The 27,919-nt window shown below is 43.7% G+C and overlaps 2 protein-coding genes across 2 annotated transcripts in view; both read right to left on the bottom strand.

The window, feature by feature from the left end:
• IPMK (inositol polyphosphate multikinase) overlaps positions 1 to 3,494 on the bottom strand; it is a 47,065-nt gene extending 43,571 nt beyond the window's left edge. The window contains exon 1 of the mRNA XM_034062540.1: positions 3,260 to 3,494. Coding sequence (XP_033918431.1) covers positions 3,260 to 3,494 — 235 coding nt within the window. The remainder of the gene's footprint in view (positions 1 to 3,259) is intronic.
• An 8,287-nt stretch (positions 3,495 to 11,781) lies between these two features.
• CISD1 (CDGSH iron sulfur domain 1) lies at positions 11,782 to 27,919 on the bottom strand. Its single transcript, XM_005153710.3, has 3 exons — positions 27,805 to 27,919; positions 20,228 to 20,430; positions 11,782 to 14,121 (listed from the first exon to the last, which is right to left on the bottom strand). The coding sequence occupies exons 1-3, from the start codon at positions 27,833 to 27,835 to the stop codon at positions 14,032 to 14,034; spliced, it is 324 nt and encodes a 107-aa protein (XP_005153767.1). The 5' UTR covers positions 27,836 to 27,919; the 3' UTR covers positions 11,782 to 14,031.

The raw sequence follows: 27,919 nt of genomic DNA, 5'->3' as shown, positions 1-27,919 counted from the left end.
GCACCTACTCTGTAACTGTGACTGAGGCAGGCCTGGAAACCAAAGACTAGTGCTTCAACATCCACCATGAAGATGAGAACTCGGTAACTTTCCCTTTGATCTACAACCAACCACCTGAAATACCATCATCTGCAGGTCATACTAACATATGAGCATTGGATATGGTTTTGTTCTAGGGCTCCTTAGGTTTTCCAGCACAGACAGGAAGTATTTGTATATTAAAACACTACTAAGTAATTCAATATTTCTGAAGAAGCAACAGAAATATACCAAATTAAACTTCTGAAGCCTCTTACAAACATTTATCTATGGCTCTGCAAGCAAAGCTTACTAGCATTCTGAAACCCAAATCTACTGCAAAAATAATCATCACAGATGTATGCACTCTTCTAAATAAGCATCACATCCAATCCACACACTTCACTGAACTATAGGCAAAACCTGTTATGCACAGACAAGCCAAGCATTTACTTTAGGAAGATCCTACATCTTCCTGAGGATATCTAATAAGGATTGACCAGTATGCATGTGCCATCTTAACCTTTTTTGGCAGGAAACAGCAGCCAGAGACAGAAGTTTAGTGACTTGCATTACCAAGCAAGTCACACTGAAAAAGAATGGCACCTTTAGCTACAGAATCCCACTAACAACTTGGGAACCTCCAGCATTTTACAGGTACAGGCACCAGACCACAGCCAAGTGCGGGAGGCTCTATAAGGTGACATATCCCACCAGCTCCTGTCTCTCTCCTCATGCCTACGGAAGCAAGCCACAACCTTACTTACTCTATGTGATTTACTCTGTTCCAGGGGAAGCAATACTGAACACAGCATTCAACAGAAGGTCAGTCATTACGCCCAGAAGCCAAGGGTCTACGTTTGCATGCAGAGAGAACGCTACAAGGCTTTCTTTGCAAAGCAGTAAGTCACAAGGAGCAAAGAGAAAACTGAAAGATTATTCAGGAGGGAGGGAACCACATGGCAATGAAATTTTAAGGTCTACTTTATTTTTTAAAAAATAAAATATTTTTAAAATACTTTGGATATCCACAAGTCCTCTGTATCTTTCTACGCAGGGGCAGAAGGGAAGTTGGGTGAGAGGACAGCAGTGACATAAAGGAAGCAGCTGAGCAGAACAAGGAAGGCTCTGAGTTTGAATGAGTAAACAGCTCAGATACTAATGCCAGCCAGGTACAACCTTCAAGGTACCTTTGCTATGTTGTATGCATAAGCAATAGAGGTATCCTGACAAAAAGGTATGCTGGATTTATAGCTTTAGGTTTTTAAAATACTAAAGGTTCAATGGTGTAGAAAAGGGCAGAACAGAAAATAACAGGAAGGGCGACTACTGCAGGAAAAGGCAGAAAAAGACAGTGGGAGAAGGTAGAAGACACAGGATCTCCTCACATACACTTTAAATTCTCACAGATTCTGGCATACAGATTGTTATATTCCTTACCAGTGCTATTAGCAACTACATCTATTCAAACATCTGTCCACTAGCTTCACAACAAAGATACCAACGGGAACAGCACAGCAGAATTATACATGACCCTGTATAATGATCTTTCGCATCTCGACTGCCTGCACTCCTACATACATCTGTAAAGAAATAAAATAAGAATATTCAGTTACAAAAATTAGAGTGCTGTGAGCGCCAGAGCAGCTCTGGTCTTCACCTAAATGTAAAACTGTTTCTAAGATGAAATCATCAACTGTGGTGATACCCCTGCACGAAAATCTTGGTCTTGCTCATCAGATAATAGTGGAGCTAGCTTTATCTAATCCATTTGAGCTGCACCCACAATGATAGAGCATCACCCATGTTGTCTCAATCCAACTGATAAAATTGATGTGGCAAAGGTGAGGGTTTCCCTGAACAAGCCTTTTTTAACTGATCCCACCCCATGTTATGATACACCTCTACAGCTCCAAAGATCCAACACACCTCCCTCTACATCTTATTGCACTGACTGCAGCAGGGGCAAGGGACAAGAACTACTTTGCTGTGGAGATTATCAGCAGCAAGACATGCCACAGACGCAGGCTGTAGATAAGACAAACTCACAGTGCCATTAGTACTGCAGTTTTCACTCAGCGATAGCTGAAGGGGTTCTGATGAACTATCCCTGGCCTATTCAGCTATGCCAGTTCCTACCATTAGCGTTCAAAGGCAATATGACAGCTGCTCTCAGAGCACACTGATAGTTGAATGTATACCTTGCATTTGGCTCAGAGGCAAGATTTGTACCAAATGTGTTGTTCTGGAAGGGGAGAAATGCCATTTGGCAATGCTAACTTGGCTGCTTGCTCTGGCAGTGACCGCTGCCCATGTTAAATGGCACCTTTCATGAGAAGGGCCAACACCTGACTCCTAAACCTGGAATTAAAATAGAAATTTAAAGGTAGTGGAGGCACACACCAAAAATGCTGCATCGTCGTATTTGTATTATTAGACCGCTTACTAGCCATTGCTTTGGGCTCACTCTTACCATCTAAGTGACAACCAACTAGTAAGTTACCCCTGGTTGGTAAATCACTCATTAATACTTCACCCATGTTTCTGGTGGCCATAGGTTTGGGGGCTACCTTCAGATAAAGTACAGTTTCAACTTATGTTCTGAGGGTACGAGGACACCGTTATCAAAAGTCCCACTTTTTTAAAAGGTGCCTGATAAAATGAAGCTAACTGCATAAACTTAAAGGTGCTGTTAACAATCCTGTCCTGGCGGGACACTACCATTTATGCAAACCATCAGAACACAGACGTTTGGCAGTGCTGAAACCACTCTGTCCACAACCTGCGAACACCGGGTGAGCTCTGGCAGTTCCTCCACCCTTCCACAGGAGGAAGCAGACCCTGGCCGGACAGACCTGGCCCTCAGCTGTGAGGTGTCCACCAAACACCAGCACCGACACAGCCCTTGGGGCAAACAGGGGCTCGCAGCTCAGCCCGAGAACCGGGACCTCAGCCACCAAAGCGGCAAGCCGTGACACCGCTCCGGAGGTGCCGGGCATGCGTCCCCAGCCGCCGGTGAGCGGCTCCCTCCTGTCACCAACACTACCTCCGGCCAACAGCACAGCTACCGGCCGCCGCCAGCGGGACGTGAGGAGAATTGAAGCGAGACCCGCCCCACCACAACCAGCTCCACAAGAATTACGATAAACGGGAGACCGGGTATGTGGGGGACCTCCCTCACGGGTGGCCCGGGTCGCAGCTCCCTCCGCCGCCCCTCTCCCCGCGCCCCGCCGCCGCTCACCGCCTTTATCCTTGCCGTACATGTGTCCGGCCACCTGGTGCGACAGCGGCACGCAGCCGTTCAGCCCCCGCCGCCGGCCCCCTGCCGCCGCCGCCGCGGGGCCCGGGGAAGCGCCGAGCACCGGCTGGGCCGCGGCCTCCTCCGCCTCGCCGCGCCCGCCGCCCGTGCAGCGCCCGCGCCCGCCTTCGGGGCGCCCCGCCGAGGGCGGCGCCGGTCGCAGGGGCTCCGTGGCCATTTCCCGGGTGGGGGGGGAGGGCGGTGGGAGCTGAGGGGCTGCCGCGCTGCGGCGGCGGCGGGCGGGCCTCAGCGGGCGCTGCGTGCCGGAGCGCGGGCAACGAGGGCCCGCGGCTCCATCACCCCGCACAGCTCCACACCACGCCGCACCGCCCACCCCGCCGTCGAGGTAGCGACTGGCCGCGGCTCCGCCCCGCCCCGGACATGGCTCCGCCTCCGCCGCCAGGCCCGGCCCGGCCCGCGGTGGGGTGGGAGTCGTCGCCGCCCCGATCGTGCCGGTAGCACCGAGCGGTGAGCGGCGCTGAGGATAGGCCGAGCATGGGCCCCGGCCCCTCGGTGCGGCCCGAACGGACAGCGCCTGGGGGAAGCGGCCGCCTGCGGAGCCACCAGGGCCTAACGACCCAGGCGCCGGCGAAACTGGTCGCGATCCGTGTCGGGGCCGGTGACATCCATCCCCGTGGGCATCTTTATGTCGTCTTGGCCGTCGGCAGCCCCCGGCCAGGGTTCACTGCCTCGGCTTTCTCGGGAGTGCTGTTCCCCTGGTTCTCAGTAACCAGAAATACTGCCTAAATCCCCTTCAAGTTTATATCAATTCAGTGTCATCCCGAGGTTTGTTTATTTTCTTCTCAGAAAATAAGAGCAAAATGAAGCATGTAAATAGTATCAGACCTTTAAAGTGGGTAAAGACTTTAAATGGTCTCAAATGGAGCCTTGTCAAGCTCTGTAGGTGCTGCTCTTGGATTTGAGGTGGGTGCACATCACCTGACACCAGATCAAAATTGGATCAGGAATTAATCTCTAATCTGCATTTTAACCCCCAATGGGTAGATGAAGGTATGCACAAGCCCTGCATTCACCCACAAGTCCCCAAAGACTGCTGCCTGGCCAGAAGACATTTCTTTTCACTAGGGCATATATCAGCTCTATTTGTCAGCCTGTAATTACTGCCTTCTTTTCCATTGTTTCTTTCCTTTATAAAATTAGCTGAACTGTATTTGAGGATCAAGTTGTGTTTAGCATTAGTTGGACTCAGGAACAGGAAAACAAGGCCAGAGATAGGCAAATGAGTTTTAGCAGATATATGATGTTCCCCCAGGTTTTAAAAAAATTAGGTTGCTGTATATCCAGAATCAGCATTGACATCAGAGGAACAACAATGCGGTGAGCTCAGCTACTACTTGTCTCCTCTTCCCTGTCCCATATTTGGGAGATGTTGCAGGTGGTTGGGAGAACTCGATGGCAATTTGAGAGATTTACTGGGGAAATTAAAGTATCAAAGGAAGGGGAAGGTCACAGGGAAAATGAGAGTATTGAAGGGTGAGACAAAGGAGCATAGCATATAAATCTATCAAAACTGAGTTTCATTAGTGCATTGTTCATGGAACAACTTGTTTCAATCTCTTACTTGGGTGAGATGGGGAAGATGGTGGTAACAACTCAGCAACATCCTTTCTGAAGTAACAAGGCTAGTCAGAAAACTTACGTTTCTCTCTCCCGAATTCCCCCTTCTCATCAGTCAATCCTGTCGAGCCCTAAAGATCAAGAGTCAAGATGGCTGCAAGCATAAGCTCCTGTCTTCAGTTTCCCAATGCTAAATTTTCTGGGAGGGTTCTGATGCAGGAGAGAAATGACACAGATTGGTCAACACTTGCACAAAAAAATTACTGAGGAGTTCACTGGGGGAAAAAAAGCACAAGTGGGACATGTCTGGCAGAGAGAAGGCTCCTGGCCTCTCGAATGCTAACCTGAGCCTCACGAAAAGATACTTCCTCCTGTGCGATCTGAGACACTTTGGTCAATCTGGGTCTAAACATACAGAGAAAAACAGATGGCATTTCAGACTTACATCAGTGCCCACCTTACATTGAGATCTACCAGAACTTGAAATCTTAATGGAAAAAAAGAATGGAATTAAAAGAAAAAAAAAAAAGAAAGAGAGAAAGAAAGGAAATCAAAGACTATTCAAACACCTAGTCCTGAACAAATAGCTTCTAGATATCCTTAAAGCTAACAGAAGTGGGGCTGGAGGGGATTAAAAGAAATATGAAAGCATGAGTAATTGGAATAAGTAAACACTGACTATTTCCTTTTCCCTGATACTTGCTTTAGTCAGATTTATGCATATGGAAATCAAGTGATGCAAGACTGTATCCTCTGCTCACTCATTCCACCCTCATGCTTCAGCACATGGAATTCACTTGTCTGGGAACTTCTTCTAAAATAAAAGAAGTGAAACTGAGAGAATACCAGAATAACAAATAATTAATTTCCCCACAGAGTGTGATACTGTAAGAGTTTGCGCTGAAAGCTGAACCTACCAGCAGGATTCCCAAGGAAACCTCTTGTCTAAAGGCTGTGCAGTTGCACTTGAAGAGAAAGCTAAAGAGGCTGCAAACAGCTCCTAAAAAAGGGGCAAGTGGCTGGGAATCCCCCTTCCCCCCTAACAAAATGCATTTGGCAAAACTATACTTAATTCTGGATTACTCTTTCTGTCTGTTGCTGGAAATCAATCCTCACTCAATCTGATAAAAATGTAAGGACTAACAACACCTAGGAAATGTTACACATGCATTTATTTTACACAAACTCTTTTGTGCTGCAAGAGGATGTCTCACCCGCACAGTGCAAAGCTCCCCCGAACTGAGCGGGGATTACAGAAGAATCACTTTCTGCTGAAGTAACTCACTTTTTCAAACACAACAACTAGTTAATAACTAACCACAAGATGCACAGTAGTTAGTACAGGAAATAAGCTCATACTTCAGTGGAAGTGCAGGGGGACATTAGGTAAACAGATTAGTGGGGCTGGGTCTTGACCAAAATATTGGTACTCTACAGGTATGCTGACAACAAGTGCTGCTGGAATTTTCACTGTCCTTTCGCATGGTTCACAGCCACTTCTCCCCATCTTGCCAAAATAACCACTGCTCTGCTGGAGATGTGTTTTCTGCGTGAGGTCTGTGCAAGAGATGCAGATCCTGCTGCCCACAGAGCTACTTCCTGCAGCAGATGGCTGTGCTTGTGAAGCTTCTGCTGGCCAAAAAGATTGCAACAGACCTGGATCATACATGTGGTCCTCATAAGAAATGTTGATCAGCAAAACCAGTACTTTGCTGGACAGCTGAGAGCATCTGCGGTGGTGCTTCTGTGTACAGGAGAGCCTGTCCTGATTATCTGATCATTCAGCATACTGCAGACTTCATTACAGCAATAAAAGTTGTAATCATTTTGCAGTTCTTTTTTCTTGCTGTCTCACAGCAGAAGTATTGCTGTATCATGCCCTGTTAAAGTAGCTCGGAGCTTTTAATCCTTTGTTAAACTCACAGAAGTTCTGTGCTTTTTATTTTGTTCTTGTTAAGTAAAGGAAAATCTGAACTACACTTGTCAGTTGGAGGTATAAAACTCAGTGGTGCTCTCTCACTTTCTTTCCTCACTACTGACTTGTTGCTTAGGCATCAGGTCCCACAATGATTAATATTTTTCTTGGCTCTGACTGATGCAAACTCTTCGACACTACTCTCCTCCCTAGCAACCAGGTACATCTGGGGTTTTCCAGGATGAAAACAAAGGGACAGTGTCAAAACCAACCTACACTCTGGAGATAATTCCGTATGTTTAGAAAATGACTGTGAGGTTAATTCATGGCAGTTGTGTGTGGTTTGTATCACCTTTTCTACAAACAGAGCCACAGCTGTAAATTTTGGGAGGTCTGTTTTGTATTAGAAAGCCACTAGGAATATAAAAGTGAGAAAACCATTTCACTAGCTCCTTTCTTTCTCAGTCCTTGGATATTTTGGTGGTGGTGATCATTGAAGAAACTAAGCACAGAATTTGAAGGAAACATATATTTTTCAACAGAGAGGAGGCTAAGAGGTTTTCATGGTGGAGAGGAGGCAGCAGTCGGCATTTGCTGAGAATGACTTTATTCAACATCTTCATTCACAACCTGGAGAAGGGAGTGTGCATAAAGTCTCCATGTCTGTAGATGCTCCTGACCTCCTTAGTGCATTCAGATGCAATGCTGATGTCAAAGAAGTCCTGCAAGATCTCACAAAACTGAACATAAGGCACAATGTTGGCAGGGGAGCTTCAGTGTGGATAAATGCAAGGTAATGCATGTAGAGGAAAATAAACCAAAGCTCTTTGATCCTAGAGCCAGCTGTCATGGCCCACAAAAGAGATCCTGAAGTCACTGTTGACACTTGTCTGAAATCATCAGCCAGGTATGTGTCTGCAGCTAAAAAAAGCCAACAAAATGCTAGGCAACATCACAAGAGCTTTGAGAAAAAGACAAAAGGCATCACTTTGCTGCTATGTGTAGCCTTAGTGTGCCACGTACCAAGGCCAGCTTCCTTCCCTGTCTGGTTCTCATGGGAGAATAAGAACATACCATTAATTATTCAGTGCACAAGATGGAATAAAACCATGATTTATGAAGAGTCTGAAGAGATGAAACATGTGTTGCTGCCTCCAGCCTTAGAAAACAGCAATGAAAAGACCTTTTTGAATGAAAGACCTACTTTGATATCCTTGAGCAAGAGGTTGTGCTTCTTTCTGAAACAGAGGCATTAGATCAAAGTCTTTAGTAGCATCTCCTGATGTCATGGCTTATAGGTAGATAAAGATTACTCCCTTTGTCTTTCTAACAAAAATTTTCCAAGTACAGTGTTGTGTCTCTATAAGGAGGTTGCTCAGGGTTTACAAATGCATGATGGCATTTTAGCAGTCACATCCTAATGCTTTAGGATAACCCCAGTACTTGATTCAAGATGATTAACATGCCAAGAGGTTTATTTAAAATGCCTCTTTGTCTTTCCCTAGAGGCTGCTTACATTGCTTCCACCTGCAATAAAATTAAATACCTATTTATTGACTAAACCCACTGCCAACTAGCATTAAAAAAGGTCTCTTCCATTAAATGGTATTCTGCCAAAACTTATCTGCAAAGCAACAGAATTCAACCCTTAAAAAGTAATTTAACCCGTGCAGAGCCAAGAATGAGTTGAAAGAGGAAGAGCCCACTGTTTGAAAGGAACAACAAATTTAATAATTGCTGAAGTGAAAGTCTGTTCTGGCCGTTGCTTTGAACAAGAGTCCCGGCAGTGAACAGACAGTGCGACTTGACCACATCTCATCCATGTATGGTGATATTTGCCAGCTGCAGAAAACTATTTGAGAGAAGTTACAGTCAGTGACCTTCTCATCCATTTTGCTGCCTTTCTGTTGCCAGCTGACTTGACTGAACAACAAATGTTGCAGCTACTGAGCAGATCCTTGCAGTATGCTGAATTTTGAATGCTTCACACATTAAAGCTTTAATTTCTGGCATGCTCAGGAAGCTCCTCTTTTTTTTAACAGGCTTCTCCTGGAAAGCAGAAGGCACTTGTTTTTGTATAAATGCCATGCATTTAAAAACGCCACAGGAAAACTGCAGTCTGCATGACAAAAAGGATGCAGAGCAGCACGGATTAAGGGCAGCACAATGTCAAATCAGAGAGGAGGGATGGTTCAGTCTTCAGCTAGAAAAAAAAAAAACAAGACAAATAATCTCTCTATGCTTAAGTGAGACACATGCAACTTCTGTGTATCAGACAGGAGTTGCTTGAGAACCCCAATAAAACCTTTCTTACCAGTCCAAACTGCACATGAGAAACGTAGACTGCTTTGTTACAGTCACATAAATCTATTGTGATTCTACTTCAGGGAGCGCACCAGTAAATACTCCTTCTGTTTATTATGATTGCACATCTAATTAAGCAGTTTACAAAAGCAGGCATGGAGGAACATTAGATTGCTAACACGGGACCCATGGCATGAGTGTACATTGCTTTCTGTCCAGACTGTGGGATCACACAAACAGTTCAGGAAGAAAAAACACGTCTGCTTGAGGCACATAACCTCTTCAGCTCTAAGAAGTTTTTGGCTAATAGAACTGCTTAGTCCCAGAAGCGAATGAGCAGCCACTTTGTACATCTTATGCTTCACTCTATTAAGAAGTATAATAAAATGCCATTTTCTGTAATTTGATTTACCCCTTTTTGTTACCACCTAGCAATGTTACATAGTGTTAAAACTTCTCTTCCAGCTTATGCTCACCTCCCATCTGCCACTTTCTTTTTTTCATGCCTGGTTTCTCTCTACACATGTATGTACGTTGTGCTTAATTCAGCTCCTCTCTGCATTAGCCCCAGCATTACGCAGCCACAAAATGATCCTGCCCAAGAAACTCACTATACACAGCTACAGTAGAAAACAAGAAGCAGAGAGCTTCAAGCAGCAGCCCCTGGTACCCATCCTACATTAACGATGTCTGTAGAAAATGATTGTTCTGCCAGTGCAGAGAAGACACTTAATCAGTGCAGGAAAGCCAGGGCAAAACAAGCCTGAGTGCAGAAAGCAACTGCAGGAATGGGTAGCTGACACTGCTGGGCTTAACATGTACCAGTGACAATGGAAAAGGCATTTGGTCTTCTCAGCCAGTCCATGTGGAACATTCTGACCAGGCTGAAACAGAGATGCTGAGCACTAATAAACTCATCCTAGTGGCAGTGGCATAGGGGCATGGCCTCTGTGCTCCACACGCTATGGGGAGATCGTACATTTCTGCTTAATCCAACCAGGGCTCAGGGTTGGTTTTGTCAGCCTCAAAGCTTCAGGAATTAAAACTAAAGCCAAATTTAGTATGAGACTTCCATGTCCAGGATGGTTAAAGAGAAGCCAGTTGACATGGTTTCTTTGCAACACCAATGTTTAGTTTCACGCCTACATTCTTATCCTTCCTGCTATTATAAAATGCTCTTCCGTTATTGAACAACTGTGATACAGCAGTGACTCACATTTCCATGTCTTTGTCTAGCTGTATCACACTGAAATGAAAACCCCAGTCCAACTTCTGTGTAACTCTGCAGAATCCATTCTACAGTCCCAGAACAAGATCCAAACTGCAGCAATATGGTGAAAATTTTAGTAGGGCCTGTGGTCAGCTCTGCAGCTGGGGAACTGGTGACACAACTCCTAAGTGCACAAGCCTCTGTGCATGAAAAGCTGCTTAGTCCCAAATATGTTTATGCAACACTTCTAGATGCCCGGGCTCAGACAGACAGCAATGCTGCTGGAAAAAAAAGAGCGACACAAACATATGCATGTATTAAAAAGAACCTTAAAATCAGCACTGCCCACATCAAGGAGTGTCCATTGCATAGCGTTTGTTTCCTCCTAGTGGACAAGTATGTGATTGCAATGGTGGCCTCCACCATTTGCTAGGGAGGGACTCTTCATTAGGGGCTGTAGTGATTGGACAAGGGGAAGGGGTTAAAACGTAAACAGCGGAAGTTTAGATTGGATATAAGGAGGAAGTTCTTTACTGTAAGGCTGGTGAGGTACTGGAATGGGTCGCCCAGGAAGGCTGTGAATGCTTCATCCATGGCAGTGTTCAAGGCCAGGTTGGACAGAGCCTTGGGTGATATGGTTTAGTGTGAGGTGTCCCTGCCCATGGCAGGGGGGTTGCAACTTGAGGATCGTAAGGTCCTTTCCAACCCTAACTATTCTATTCTATGATTTGAAACTGTCCCTTAGATAGAGTGCTTGAATTCCATATGCAGAGAATACCTGTAATTTACAGCTGTCTCCTCTTCAAGAATGTTGATTCCAGAAGCACTTGAGTATTTCACATTCAGACTATTTTGATGAGTCACACACTTACTGCAGAATCAGTACTTTAATTTGTTCACCTTCCTAATGAACACTTACATGTTGAAAAATAACCATGTCGAACAAAGATACAATTTTACTCTGGGACAGGAATCTTCCACTGCTTTAACATGCAGGATGTGTACCAGATTTTCATGTGGAAGTTTCAATGTGAGGTTGCACATCTGCAGAACTCTGTAATGTTTAAAACTGGGTAAAATAACCAATCCACTTCATATTGTAGAGACTATTTGAGGAAAGCACTAAGGAACAGAGATTTCAGAAAACACAAGAGCAAGCAAGCACATGGACCTATTATGTCAATAGGTACATGATAACCTATTGTACTAAGCAAAAAAAAAATATTAAATGTTCTCTGTAATGCTCATTTTCATGTTCAAACAACTCACATACATGAGCCACAGGAACATTTAGGTACTGTACAGAAAACTGTACATACATCAAAATAAGATTTCACCACTCTTGTGTCAACATTCAGAAATGTGACACTTCTTCAAAACAAACCAAATTTTAAATCAACAAAGACTCTGCTTCTGCATCTTTGCTTCCCAGGAACAAAAACTTACAGAACCCCCTTCCCTGATGCCCAGACTCCAGGAAATGTTTTATTGACAAACTCCAGGAAATAGTTTTATGACTCAGGAGACTCATCTGAAACTTGAGAACTTTATCTCTCAGAACATCAATGCAGCTTTCAGTGAACTGTTAATTCCTTCAAGAGCAGCCAGACTTTGCTGTTAATAGGAAAAAAGAAGTCTCAGAAGGAAAACCCAACTAAGACACAGTTTTATGATTACAGTAGTATTGGTGTACAGCACTACTCCCAATGCAACTCCCGCTTGAAAGAAACAGCACACCCATGGTAACAGAGACATTACAACCTCAAGAATTAAGATGAGCCCAAATGTGTATTTGACAAAAATACAGAAATATCCAGTGTCATATTCTAATAATACAGAAGTAACTTTGTTTTGGATAAAAGCAAAATATTTGATAGTTTAAGGTTAAAACAACCTTCCATATGCATCAGTACTCAGCCAAATTTAAAAAATATCAAGTAACTTTACAGTCAAAACAGGAACAATAGAAACTAAATGTATTTGACTGCAACTTCTTACAAGTAGAGGTCTCTCACAGACAGTAGCTGCCCCTACTATAGCAGTCTCCTGCAAACCTTCTTTCTCTACCTCTGTGCCACGTTCTCCATTTTTATGCTTTGTGACAAAGTTCAGACCAGTCAGCTAAGACCTTAGCCTCTGAAAGTCCTACATCAAAAATACAGTTTTCTTCAATCTTAACCAGTTGTACCAAACACACCCTTAAAAACAACCAACCAACCAACAAACCTCTACTGCCCCTATCATCTGGAAGAATCCTTAAGAGGCTAGGATAAAATGTCAGCTTCTTGAAAAGGCCTTTCTTCTAGCTCTGAGGTAGTCTCTCTTGTCTCAGGACACTGAGAGCTCACTCTTACATAGGCTGCAATTATGCTAATGGACCAGGTTTAATACAAAACTGCCCTCAGCCACCCCACTCTTTGGGTTTTGCTTTGTAGTCATTCACATGTTAATAAATCAAAGCTATTTAATTTAAGGAAACCAACATGACAGCTGTTAATGCAACCGTGTCAAGCAAGACAGGCAAGTGCCCTACAAATGAGGAATAAGAGCAATCCTTGTCTCATCCCTCCTTTCCTCCTTGTTTCTAACTGTTGCCAAAGCATTCCCTGGCCATGTCAGTTCTTTTGGTAAAATTAGCTGAACCACATCGGCAGTTAGCCCAGGGAGGCAGGAGTTATTTAAGACACATAGAGCCTAAGGCCACTTAGTAAGAAAGGTGTGCCTCCTCCTGCAGCAGGAAGAGTCCTCCGGAACCAGCCAGAGCAATGATGAAGCAGACAATAATGATGGGTGGGGTTTTAGTTATTTTTAGCTTCTGGAATAAATTGGCATAGCCTCCCCCACAGAAGTGTCCTGTGGTCTGGGGAAGTCAGCTTCACTGCTAGAGTCTGCAAATGAAACTAAGGCTTTCTAGCAGCAAAGACAACCCTGTCACCCCCTGCCCATCACTCTGAGTACTTCATTCCACTTGTTTTCTTCAGAAAGCTCTCACAGAGATCATCCTCCTAATGCTACTCTAAATACAGGTCTGCAGTTCCACTAGTATGTTCCTGATACCATATGGTAGTAAGGTCAAGTTTTAACACTGCTATAAAATCAAAGGTAAACTTGCCTTTTAGCCCCATCTTGCTTCGAGACTGTTATGCTGTCTGTACATAGTTAGCAACTTTGTTCTTTCACAGAAGCCACACAGAACAGTAGTGTAACAGGCCAAACATGACACCTGCAGAAAATACAGCATAATCAGAGTCTAAGCTACATTTTGCGCCACAATTTCTTTCCTGCCACTACCTTTTACATAGAAATGTATCTAGACCTGTGACTTGACAACCCCTCCAGGATTTTAGGATCTACCTTTCAAACACACATTCTACTGAATAGCCTCAGAGTTGTACACTGTATTTGAAAATAAAATTTAACACCTATTTTCTGATGAAGTACATTCTGTGCGTCATTTTAGTTTTGTACTCGGTGAGAGGGTACACACGCTTTACAGGACAAAAATTTAAACCATGACTATTTAGAAAATTATGTATTGTAGTGATTAAAACAAGACAAGCACCAGAGAAAATACACATGCTGAAGCCTGATGTACATATTACACTGGAAAGTCTTCAGTGACATGACAAAGAATTTGTGGTTTTTCCCCCAATTACAAGTGAACAGAGGAATTGTCAGACATTCATTTTGTAGCTTCTACTGTCCACTCTATGCCTCCTTCCTTTTGATGATCAGAGGCCCAACGTTGTCACCAGTTTCCTCGTTGTGCTTTGTGTGAGAGCCATCACACAGCGGGAACTGAAAAAAGAAAGAATAAATACATCTAAAGTACATCCACAGTCAGAATTAAGAACCTAGGTTGACAGTTCATTACCACATCTCATTAAATCCCACTGTGACCACAGGTCACAACTTTTCTGTTGAGATCACAGGTCTCCCTGAGTTCTGGCTGAACACTAGCTTTGTCCATGTGAGCACAGGGTGGATGAGAGGCTTGTTACGAAAAAGCAGCAGCTCCACTCTATTTGATGTTCCTGCCTCAGGCCATCATGAGGAAAATGCAGCCCAAGCCGCAACAGTAACCTACCTGGAGTATCTTGCTCTCAACCTTACCCCATATTCCATTTTCCTGGAGAGCACTCAGAGCTGAGTGAAGTTACAGAAGATAAGTGGGGTGAGTAATAGAAACAGGAGGAGATCCTAGCCGATTATCTCCCCCTCGTTTTCTGTAGCACATAATGAAAAAAAGGACAGCTTCCCTAGCTCACCTCTTATTTAAGAGACACACCTACATATTAGTCCTACCTCTAGACAGCTGTAGTGGCAAGCCAGATTTGCTTCATCCTGACACAGGTAGATTATTTCATTGACACAAAGGATTCTTCCCACAAGCTGGCCTCCACATTAGGATTTTGACCTGCTAATGTAAACAAACTGCACTTCCAAGTGACATGGCTATTCAACAAAGGCTCTTATGGGTAGCACTGAGGAGGTAATTTGAAAAAATGTCTGTTTCATAAAAAAAAGAAAACTAGAACTGCCTGGTCAGAGCAAGACCCACAGAGACTCTTTTAAGCAGCTGTAAAAAGAATGCCCATATAACAATCCTGTTGTGCCTGATCAGCTCTTCACATGCAAGAGCCAAAGGACATCCTGTGAAGAAGCAAGAGTGAAGTTAGATCCCATCACTTAAGGGCTATGCCTCCTGTGCACAAGAAACTCTGGAGATGATCACAGCAATCACACACCAGTATTCTGCATTACTACTTGATTCCCACTACTTCTAAGCAAGCAAAAGTTGGACATTACTCAGCTTTTGTCTTTGCAACAGCAATATTCACAGTACAGTCACAAAGTCTTCAACACTCCACTGATCCCAATACTCATAACTCAGTCATAGCCTTGGGAAAAAAAATAACATCCTATTGCCCATGCTTAGTTAGAATAAGAGTTTAAAATACTGCACAAAATCAATATAATGAAGACAATATAATTGCAAAAAAAATATTCAAAGAGCTCTAAAAATAAAGTAACATGTCTCCTAGGTTAGTGCTGCAATATGGGGAAGAGGGGGGAGAGACTAGGTGGAGTTTTGTTTTTCACAATTACAAAATGTCAAAATCCACAGTCTAAATGGCACGTGATGTTGCGAATAAAGAAACCCTGAATTAGAATACTCATTGTCATGGTTTGAGCATGTTTTGAGGGTGTTTTTGTTCGAGGCCGGAAGGAAGGAGAGACAGGACACCTGACCCAGGCTAGCCAATGAGGTATTCCATACCATAGCACGTGATGCCCAGGATGCATACCGGGAGAGCTGGAGGGGTGGGGCTCTAGAGGAAAAATGGAGGAGGGAGCACAAGGTGCTCAGCCGGGCAGGGTGGAGTGAGTTATGGGTCGGTGGCTGGTGGGGTGTTGTATTCTTTTCGCTTGTTATTGGCTGTATTATTATCACTGTGTTATGCCTTAGCTATTAAACCATTCTTATCTCAATCCGCGGGGGCTACATTCCTTGGATTTTCCTTCCTAACTCTCCAGGAGTTGGGGGACTTGGTTTAAACCACGACACTCATGTATGCTGATTCATGCAGGAACTTTATCATCATATCAGTCATTTGTGACTGAATGAGTAGGTACTGACAGATACTTGGAAGAATCTGAGAAAACAAGAATGTATGTTCACGGAACACTGACCAGCTTCCAACTCAGATGTTCCCAAGTCAATTATTTTTCCATGCAACACCACTGTCCACTGGTCTTCACAGAAGCATCGATCCAGCTTCCATCAGACATTTACATCTCATATGCCCCAAGGAGGCAAGCCAAGGTCCAGCTACAGCAACAAGAATCATAGAATCAAACAATACCATGTTGGAAGAGACTTCAAGAATCACCTGGTCCAGCCTTTTCTTGCAAAGCATGACCTACACTAGATGTCCCAGTACCATGTTCAGCTGAATCCAGAGTGTCCAACACTGGGGAGTCCACCACTTCCCTGGGGAGATTATTCCGATGGCTGATAGTTCTCATTGTGATCAATTTCCCTTGTATTTAATCAGAATCTCTCCAGGAGTAATTTGTACCTATTACCTCTAGCCTTTTCCACGTGACTCCTTACAGAATCATGGAATACCAGTCACCATCACTGCAAGTTTTTAAGTGTCAAAAATGGCAGGATTCACAAGCTACAGATTGCATTGAGACATCTTAAAACTATTAACTGACTGCTCTGAATTCTTTCTCTGCATTGGCTGTCTTAGAACAGCTGGCTCCCAGAGGCTGGGACGCTAGGCATGAGCTTCTCAGAAAAAAAAAATCACCACTTTTCCACAGCACCCACCTGGTCACCCTGAAGACCAGATGGATCCTGGGCCTGACACAACACATACATCCTTGGTTAAAATAAAGCAGGCTATCAGTAGTGGCAAAAGATGAAGAAACTATGAAGTGATCTGAACAGACCACCTTATTTCTCTTGACATTGCAAAGGTTTAGATTCTCTACCACTATTTCTTCTGCTATTCTGTATCAGAATTCCTTGTCCTGCAGCCTAGGGACCAATGCTTCTCTGAAGACAGAGACGTTGCAGGTCACTGCAAATGCAAGTAAATTACCACTCACTCCCTGGCTCCCACAGTTTAAAACGCAGAAGAGTAAGAAAACAAATGTTTTAACTTTAGACTAATTACAGTTTGGGTTCATGACAAAACTCTTGCCTCTACACTGTAAATATGAACACTGGGTTTTTCCACAAAACATGACAATATTATGAAGTGCCTGCAGAACACAGCACTGCATAGGAAAGGACCACTTATAGATCTACCTATTATATAACTGCCTATTATGAAGTGCCTGCAGAACACAGCACTGCATAGGAAAGGACCACTTATAGAACTACCTATTAACTAACATTAACATGTAGTTTCATCCAAAGACAGACTTACCTGAAGATGTCACCTGTGGGTTTCTTAAACACATGCACCCCAGAGACTGGCCAGCACAAAAAAAAAGCCTTTTAAGTATACTAGGTAAGAAAAAACCCAACTGAACAGAATCCTGCTTTTTGAAGAGTTACCCCAAAAAAACCCTGATACAGTCAAACTGTTTTGTTATTCCTTGCACAGGAAGAACAGCAAATGAAGTCAGCTGTAGTGTATGCACACCATCAGTGCACACTGAAGTATCCCATGGTTCATAATGCTACTAGATCTGTTAACAGCCTCATGCCTCAGGTGAAGCTAAATCTGATGAGAAATGCTCACACAGTGATACAAGAAGACATTTCTTCCAACCTATACATGGAAGAGATCCCCATATGCCACTTGTTTAAACACAGCAGGTACTTAACTGCCTTTTTTTTTTCCTGCACTGGAAGCACACATATTCTACCATTCTGCCATCATAAACATGATCTTACAAATTTTAACAGGATCTTAGTTTGAGAACTGCAAGAAAGATAATGCTAGCTAGCTACTTCCAAGGATGACAAGCATGTGAGAGTGATGAAGAATGTCTCTGTATCTTATTACTTGGCATGAACTGAAGAAGCACACACACCATCTTAAAGATAAAGCCACCCACCGTGCAAGGTTAACCCACCAGGGCAAGAAGGCAGCACAAAACTGGAAACTGCAGTCTTTGAAGCACAGCATGCTGATTAAAATAATCATTATTAAGCGCCAGTAAAAGAAAACAAATGCCTTCAAATTTTTCCACTGACCTCCTTAATGCCTTTGCAAGGCCTTTCAGATCAGAGTTCTAAGAATGGACTCATTATAAGGTAGCCCCATCTACTTCCTTTTGGTGTGTGATTACAGAGCCCTAACTCAGTAGGACAGTATGTTCCTAAACTGACAACGCCCTTCAATATATGCTAAAACATACTTCTTAACATTTTTATTTCACACAGAGAAGACGGTGTCAAACAATAGCTAGAATATTTGCAGGAGCTGCAATGCAACCACTGAAGCCAGACACGATCTTCCATTTTTGTTTAGCAAATGGAGTGGGAAGTGGAATGTACAAACACCAAGGTTCCAGTTAGGATTTTTTTGTATTTTTCCAGAAGGCCTGAGGGAGGCACCTACACTATTTCAATCTGAGGTAAACCCGAATTCACATATTACAACAAAGTACAGATACTTGGAGCAGCCTTTCTCCTCCCCCTTTCTCTTTTCTGAAGCTGTAGCCCTCATGGTAGCTTCCACCACTACATTCTGGACATCAATTGAGACTTAACAGAAAGATTTAGCAGCAATATTAGTGTACGCATGCATGTACCTGCATGCTGTACAGCCATCAGCACTGCATGTAAATGTACACACTTCCCTGTTGTATAATCATACAATATGCACTTTAATCCATGGAGGACATTTTAGCCATGGTGGGGAGGCATATTTTGGTTTTCAGTTCAAACTCTGGACAAAGCAGGGAAGATGAGCCCATCTCCACAGGGTTATTTCAGAATCAAGTTGTGATGCTGTTTAACTCTCAGTAGTGTTTCAGTGTTAAACCAAATACAGCTACAAATATGTAACTTCCTGAGTTATTTTCACCCACAAGTTAATGAAGTCAGACCTGACAGCAGCAGAAGATACCGCACCTGTAACACTGCAGAGTGCGGCCCAATTAGACAACTGCCTAAGACTTGAGAAGTCTAGTGTTCAGTCCACTGATGGAGAGTGCTAGATTTCAAGGCTGCTGGCCTCAGTTACCTTATCTCTGAAGTTCTGCATTACTTCAGTTTCCACACATTAGCACCCTGACTTCTGAAAAAGCTTTTAAATGTTTGCCAGTGGTAAATGGACAGGACTGCTAACACTGTCCGCTTTCTCTCATTACAGATCACAGAACTACCACTACAGATAAATTATACAGAGCCCAGTTACATTAAATGTCATGCATCTCTATCTCAGATTTAAATCTGATCTTAGTGTTACTGAAAGGCTAGGTATCATGCTTAGCACTATTTTAAGGCAAACTGAGTCAACCCAACTTCATATGCAAGTGAGCTGGAGTGGTGTCTAAACCAGAATTTTAACTGCTCTAAAAGAGTGGCTTAAAATATGCCATCATGATCTCACTGGCTTTACTTTAGGATTACCCATATAACCATTTTGAGTTGCTAAGGCAGAAATGCAATAAGTCCATCAGTCTACATTCTTCAAAAGCTTTTAATCACAATGACTTCTTTTTAGATTACTTCCATCACCACTAGAAATAATTCACTGCTGCACTCATTTGTGTGGTAAAAGGTAGCTAACTGCAGCACACAGCAGTATTACAAGAAATTCAGGACAGAAAACTGGTAACACCATCTGTGCAAGTCAGGCTTTCCCCAAATAATTGCACAGTCACCCCGTCTACAAGATTTAATGATGGGCTCAGACACTGCAAGTTACAATTTGACACCAGCTCTAGTATATCAAGCTAATTAATCTGTATTATTAATACCATGAACTAGGGGCAAGGTACTTTCTAACTAACAGAGTAAACTTGTAACTTCCTCTAGTAAAAGGTGTTTAAGGTCCTCTCAGACTGTGGCTTCTGAGCTGCTACTGGCAACATGCCAGTAGTTTTGGATAAGCCTCAGTATTAGCACCAGCAGCATACAAAATAGTATCTGTCATTCACAACTGTGATTGCTCCATACAGTGGCTCTCCTTCAAGAGATTTGCTTCTTCAGGGCTAGAGAAACATTTTATTCACTATTGGCACCGATCTACAGGCTTTAGACTGAGTGAGAGGATAAATCTACATAGTTTTATGGATTAAAACAATGCTATATCCCACTGCAGTATAGTTTAGGTGAAAAAAGTTTCCTCTAAATAAAGCAGTTTAAAAATAAGTTTTGTTGAAAGATAGATACACATGAACAAAAATGGATCATTTATTATATTCTTACCTTCTTAGATCTCCAACAACGACAGTACACAGCCTTGTCTCCCAAATCTTCCATATCAAATGCATGGACTACCTTGGGATTATCTTTCTGGATATGGGGATTCACCATTGCTTTGGAGCATTTGTCTTTAGAGAGAAATCTGTAAGCTAGATAGCCAACCACAGCTGCTCCAGCAGTTAAGGAGATCGCAGCAATCCATTCAACTACAATAAGAGAGAAGAAAAAAAAAACCCTCAGGTTTTGACCACAGCATACATAAAACTACTCAGTAGCAAATGCCTTCATGCTTCTGGCAACATATTTACTTTCCAAGAGACCTTTTTGTTCTGTAGTAGTAATGCAGTACTTTAGAGGAGTATTTTCTTTTGACACTTGCCTAGTTAATCTACCCCTTTCTACTAATCAGAGTTCTCCTTCACTCCAGTCCTTTCCTGCACAAGGACAGAACACAGGGTTTTGAGGGTTTAACCTTTTATTTTAGAAATCTCAGGTATCAACATTGGTAGAATAGTCTTTCCAAGTCCAGCACATTAAACCATCTTTAAGTACACCCTGTAGCAGCAAAAGAAACCCACTATTGTTTGTTTCAGTTGCAGAAAAGTCATTAAAGAAGAACACTCAACATCAACTACCTAAACAGGAACACCCCCCCCCCCCCCAGGGTATGGGTACTAAATTGCTTTTAATATAATGCATCTTGTAACTAAAAAAAAGTTAACAGGTGTTTGGCAATGTGGAAATTATTTATTATACTACCACCAGCAACAAAAAACAGCTTAGATTAAATCCCCACTGTGGTGTACTGGAAAGAAAAAAGATCAAACCCCGTCATATTGAAGAATAATAGCATGAGTTTATTTTTACTGGATTAGGCCCTGACTCTCTAAAAGACAACTTCCATTAAAAAAAAATCCTCTTCACCATCGCTTTTCTCTTCATTCTCACTTTTCTTCCATCTAGTTACCCCTAAAATCTTTGCAGTCTTGCTCACATAGAATAATTTCCTTTTTAGCAAGGAGTTTTGCTGTTTCTCTGTGGATCTATTTATTTCTCTTCTGCCTCATGAAAACATTCTGGACTTTGGCTCAAAAGGTTTGGGCTGCAGCAACAGCCCCAGCTATTTCTCTCAGGGCAGCAAGTGGGTGCTCTTTCTTTGCTCTTTATCCACCAACTCTACTCACAAACGTACTCCTAACACGTACATACACTTTTTGTCTGACTCTACAGATAAAGAAATCAAGCAGGAATTTAAGTTTCAGCACAACTGCACAACTTAAACTAGGAGTCTCCAGTTGGGAATTTCTACCTTGTCCTTCCATGTCTGCACTGTATTTGAAAGATGCTAAGTCAGATGACATCTCTGGAGAAAGAGATATTACTACACCAAAAGCTAAGAAACAAAAAATCTTTATTAGCTCTTGCTACTTTCCACAGTCAATTGACTTGCTGTATTGCCACTGTAAGTCTGCACTTAAAGAAGTGCAGAAGGTTTTCCACCCCTGCCCAACAGCCTTTCCTGAAATCCTTATCAAGCCCTTTCCTCTGCTAAAATAGTGTGTCAGCTCACACACACCACACTGATCCACAAGGGTCTGGATATAGTAATAAGTGGAATTAAACAAATACTTGTATGATGTCTGTAGCCCTGTAAGAGCAGGGAAGGTAGGTGCTCCTTTAGAGTTTTACACAAGGAGTAAGAAATGCAGAAATCCTTGAGTTCATTTTCTTAGTACATGAAACAGAAGAGACCCACATATACTGAGACCCTCCCTGTAACAACAGGGTGATATTAAGACACAGAAGAAAACACATCTTTAACGTCAAAGAATTTAGGGCATGTTTCCCTGCTCCTAAATTCCTTAAAACAATAAACCCCCTGGAAAGCATAGCGTAAATCCAGTGGTTTACACCCATCCAGTGAGTTCTCAACTCTTTTATCTCCCCTTTATAAACTAGTCAGAATAATGCATTCATTTCAATAGGTTAGAAAAGCAAGGAGGTGAAATTGAAGAAGGGATTCTATGAAAATCTGTTTTACTTTAGCAAAACAGTCCAAACTAATCCAAAGAACAGCCACAGCTTAAATGACAGGCAGCAGGTTCTCCCAAGGAAAGTCACTGCAGAGAGTCTGCAGCACCCTTTCATCTTCTCACTTGAGTATGTTTCCTCAAGCAGAGTGGGACTGCAGCAAGAAGGTACCCAGACAGTTCAGGGACAAGGTGGGTCTGACAAGTTTGAGTTCTGATGAATGTTAAGTGCAACTACAACAGTGGCAGGCAAAACAAGGGATTACCCATACTAGATACTTCAGAAAAGCAGCAGTTCCAAAGATTGCCCAAGTTGCTAGCCAATGCATTGCCAATGGATCGAATCTTAACCTACATTTTTAAATAACATGAGGGGATGGTGACAGACTGTATCCATTCCACCTTAAGAAACTAAGGGGAAAGAGTGACTCTGAAGGATGACTCCTATAACTGAACCTCCCTTTAAGGTGCTGTACCTTAAGGAAGTTCATCGCCTACTGCACTTATGCAAAAGTCCAGGTCAGCTTAACAGACCAGCAGAGGAAAAGATTCTGATGATAAAATACTTCTATGACTCACAGTGCAAGCAGAAAAGTCTGCGCTAAAATTCAGTAGCTTTTGCAGCACATTCAGAAGAGCTGTTCTGCGCATCTGCAGCTAACCCAGATCCCTCTGACCTGAGGGATGCCTCCAGCCACCTATCACATAACTGTACATAGCTCATCCAGACCAACAAACTGAGATTATGAATTTAAAGTAATTGTCATTTCATATTTCAGCGACCCCCTACATCTCTTCCTGAAGGCCACATTAATTTGCTATACACACAAACATAAAGAGCTTAAGATATTTTTTCTTATAATAGATCATACTGTCTTTTTTACTGTATGTGCCAGTTTTGGCTGGAGTTGAGTTTTTTCCCTATTAGATAGCATGGGGCTACATTCTGGATTTGTGTTGGAAACAGTGCTGACAATTCAGGGATGTTTTAGCTACTGCTGAGCAGTACTTACACAGATTCAAGGCCTTTTCTGCTTCTCACCCAATCCCACCGGTGAGTAGGCTGGGGGTGCACAAGAAGTTGGGAAGGCACACAGCCAGGACAGCTGATCCCAACTGATCTAAGGGTATTCCATGCCATATGGCACCATGCTCAGCATATAATGCTGTGGCAAGAAGGAAGGGGAGGGACATCTGGAGTGGTGGCATTTGTCTTTCCAAGTAACCATTACACATGATGGATCCCTGCTTTCCTGGAGATGCCTGAACACCTGCCTGCCCACGGGAAGCAGTGAACAAACGCCTTGTTTTGCTATGCTTGCATGCACAGCTTGTGTTACATCTCAACATGTATTTTACTCTTCTGATTCTCTTGCCACCCCACTGGGGGTGGGAGGGTGGATGGTGAGCAAGTGGTTTTGTGGGGCTTTGTTGCCAGCTGGGGTTAAACCACAAGTCCTCTTTGGTGCCCAGTGTGGGGCTAGAAGGGTTCAAGACAATGACAGATTTGATTGGAATATGCTAGGTTGAATTTATAGCTGTTATGCTTTCCCCTGTGCTTGCCATGGGGCTCGCTTGCCTTACTGTATATTAGAGTCTAGTGCTCATTAGTGGCTGCTTTTTGCATTCACTGCTTGCCACAGTACTATACCGCCTATCCTACTCTGCTGTGCCTGCCAACATTTTGGTAACAGCAATGGCAATGCATCTGGGCTGGCTGATGGCCAAGAGCATCACTGCTGTTTCCGCAATCCTGGTAACTAGACAGGCTGGGACTCCAGTGTGAACTCACGTCAAAGGGACCATGACCTGTGGCTGAGTCCATGTGGGAGCAGGACATGCCAAAGCACCTGTGGCTGTGAATAAATCCATGGCAGGGCAGGCACATCTCAAGTCATCTGCGGCCATGATTATGCCTGTGCTGCAACAGGTGTACCTCTGAAGGGACAGCAGCCCAAGGATAAGTCCACGCTGGATAAGGTACATCTCAAAGCATCTGTGGCTGTGGGTAAGCCCATGCTGTTGCAGGTACACCCTGAAGCATCAGTGGCTGTGCATGAGGTCATGCCAGAGCTCCTCAAAGCATGTGGTCATAGTAAGCCCATAACAGAGCAGGTATACCCCTGGAGGAACTGCAGCCATGGATAAGACCATGTTGGAGTAGGGTCACACCTTAAAGGACTGTGGCTGTGGGTAAGCTCATGCTGGAGCAGGTGTATCTCTGAAGGCACTGGGGCCCACAGAGAAGGCCACACCAGAACAGGTGCACTGCAAACCAACTGTGGCTATGGAGAAGTCTATTTCACAGCAGGTATACCCATGGAAACACTGTGGCTCATAAGTAAACCTCCACTTGGAGCAGGTACACCCCTGAAGGACTGCAGTCTGTGGGTAAGTCAAAGCCAGAGCAGCAGCAAGGGGAGGAGCTCACTGAAACATTAAACACAATGGTCTGGTCCAAAAGGATGAGCAGCAGAAATCGCAACAAAAATACCTTTAAATTGTTGTAATCTAGGATTTGAATTGCGTGTTATAGTTATTTCTACAGCAGAAAACACCTGAAACAATGGAGGTCAAGTCTTACAAGAAGCAGTGCAGATACAGCAGCAACTCAACCTGCGCTGACATTGGTATCCAGTAACAGTAAAGTGATGGTGTTCATCTTCCCAAGTAACTGTTATGAGTGATGAAGCTCTACTGTCACAGAGATGTCTGAACACCTGCCTGCTGATGGGCAGCAGTGCATGAATGCCTTGTTTTGCTTTGTTTGCATGTACAGCTTTTGCATTAGTTAAGCTATCTTCACCTCAACCCACAATTTTTCTCACTTTTACGCTTCCCTTATCCTAATGCATGGAAAGGAAGAAAAACAGAAAGGAGGAAATAGGAGTTCAAAGAATGCAACCCCAGGAGAGCAGGCAGCTCACAGAAGTAAACAGAAAAGATGAAAATAGCAACAAGCTAATGATGGGAATTTATTTTCTTCTATATTCTTTGGACACATCCTAATGAACACGAAACTTGGATCACAAAGCTTCTCTTCTCTTAAGCAGCCAGAATATTACCCTGGATGTTTCTACATCTAGGCTATAGAGGTAGTTTTAGGATCTACCAGAGACCTCCAACAGATTTTATTTGCAGGAAGAACACGTATTTACTATCTGCACTGACAAGCACATGAAGAAAATAAGGTGGTCTTGGCTCCATCAGGAGTACATGACCCTTATTATGACACATTATTTACTTTCCATGAACTGGAAACAACACAGAGAATAGCTATACCCCCAGAAAGTCAGTCCAAGATGACCCTAAAAGACAACTTCCATGTTACCTCTGCTGTTCAGGTCTGTTCATGTTAAGTTCAAAATCAGCAGCAGAGTAGTAACTCCAGACATGAAAACCTGTATTTTGTGGTTTTCCCTTCAGTAGTGCTTATAACTTTCAAGTGTTGTTTACCCTTTGTTACCAATGAAGAGGCAATTATTACCCAAGAGTTGTTTATAACAGTCCAGTAGTGTAACCATGCACAACAAGAAGCCATCTTCCTGCAGGCCATGCTTGGAGAAACATGTGATGCTTGCTTACTGAGAAGTCATTCAGGATAACTGGCTGCACAGAAAGCCTAATAGGTAAAAGCCAACCAACCAAGTAAACAAAGATACTTCTAACACCTCACAGCATCCACAAGAAATGTGATTATGATCGATAAGCTTAATTTAACTGAAACTGTAAGGTAAAGAGGACACCCAAAGAAGAACAGCTGTTGGAACTGGCCAATAAGCAGCAAAAGGCAACTCACCATGATCATTAGATCTGCAGTCAATGTGGAGTCACACCTGCAAACAGGTGTGACTCCATCACTCTCAACAAAAAAAGCACTAGGTATGCCATTTACTGCCTTCCAACAAGTAACCTTCCAGCACATATGCACACCAATGTGCACAGAAGCAATTAACTCTCCAATTGCTACCAAGAATTTAATCCACAAAAATACGGTAAGTTTCTGGTGTCTAACTTTCAGCAAAGAATAAGGTATTAGTACAATTTCCAAAAGTCATTAGCCTGAGACACACGCAAGCTGAAAAAAGAGCTGTGACCTGCCAGTCACTCATCAAACTTAATCTTGACAGAAATCACATTAATGGTATGCCACTGCCTCCTTGTACACAAAGCTCCCTCCAAATTGCTCTAAATCAGCTGTTCCCCACTTTCCTGGGATAAGAAGGACTTTGATTAAGAGTATGTCTTTCTCCCTTCCCCACAAAGCTTGCTTTTCAATTCCTAGTGTATACTAACTGTTCTAATTTTTTGCAAGCTTATAAATTACAGTAAACTGCCCTTAGGAATGCAACCTTGCTGCAATCTATTCTCAAGTCATCCTCAGGGCTTGGTGCAATTACTTTAGCAAGCACAGCCTACATCACTATAACCCACTTTAAACTATACAAATGCCTTTACCAACACCCCCTCTGCCAGCAGTGTATCCCCCCCGACTCCCAAAATCGGTATGGATGGAGCTCCCTGACTTAAGGCCATAAGCCACAACGATCTTTGCAACTGGAAATCACAGCCATGCAGGTGAAGCTCGGGTTGTTTTGGGGTTGTTTTTTTTTTGAGGAAATCAAGTAACTCAGCTCTCCACTGTGCCTTCACAGAATCCCAAGGGTCGGAAGGGACCTTGAAAGATCATCTAGTCCAATCCCCCTGCAAGAGCAGGGTAACCTAGAGTACATCACACAGGAACTTGTCCAGGCGGGCCTTAGGGTCTCTAATGTAGGAGACTCCACAACCCCCCTGGGCAACCTGTTCCAGTGCTCTGTCACTCTCACAGTAAAGAAGTTCTTCCTGATGTTCACGTGAAACCTTCTATGTTCCATCCATTTCAACCCTTTCATCCTGTCCGGTTGCCCAACAGCATTTAAAACACACAACGCTGCTTCAGGCACTATTTGGGTGAATCATTACCAGCGAAAATATCACTGTTATCCCCATTACACAGTACCGAGCTTTGAGCATAAATCAGAATTCCAGAAATTCTCAAAATTTCGTGTAATTTATGCCCGGCAGCTTCACATAAAGTACGGGGCACAGAGAAAGGCAAAGTTCAACACGGAAGCAGCAGAGTGAAAGGCAGAAACGAAACAGCAGTGCCTGTAACAGGCCGTCCCCCGTCACCAATAAAACCCGGCAGGTAGCCAGAACCGGGTGCGAGAGCAGGAACACACGCAACGGCCTGCTGCGGAGCAAGACGAATTCCGGGCCCTCCTCAGGGCCGACCCTAGCTCTTCTCAGTCATCTACAATAGGGCCCTTTTACTAATGCGTGTATCCAAGCATCCACTCCACCCCGGGGGGACAGGACGACATCCGCGTCCCCACAGGGGCAGCCACGCCGCCATTTTGTCCCCGGTGGTCAGCCGAACGCGGGTCGAGAACACGCACACCTTTCCCTTCTGCCCCCCCTGCCCGTCGGTAGGCAGCTACCCCATCCCGCCCGACCATCCGTCCATCCTTGTGCGCTTCCCACCCTCCGCCTCAAGCACGTCCCTACCGCGCACGGAAGAGTTCTGCCCCAGCCCCATCGCTCCCGCTCCAAAGACGTAGAGGGCAGTCACAGCTCAAATCCGCGTCCCTCCACGCCTGCGCCAGCAAACGCCCACCCGCAA

The sequence above is a fragment of the Melopsittacus undulatus genome, chromosome 4 (genome assembly GCF_012275295.1).
Source record: "Melopsittacus undulatus isolate bMelUnd1 chromosome 4, bMelUnd1.mat.Z, whole genome shotgun sequence".
Taxonomy (NCBI): domain Eukaryota; kingdom Metazoa; phylum Chordata; class Aves; order Psittaciformes; family Psittaculidae; genus Melopsittacus; species Melopsittacus undulatus.
The sequence above is the reverse complement of the archived record's forward strand: the minus strand, read 5'-3'. Positions and strand labels throughout refer to the sequence as shown.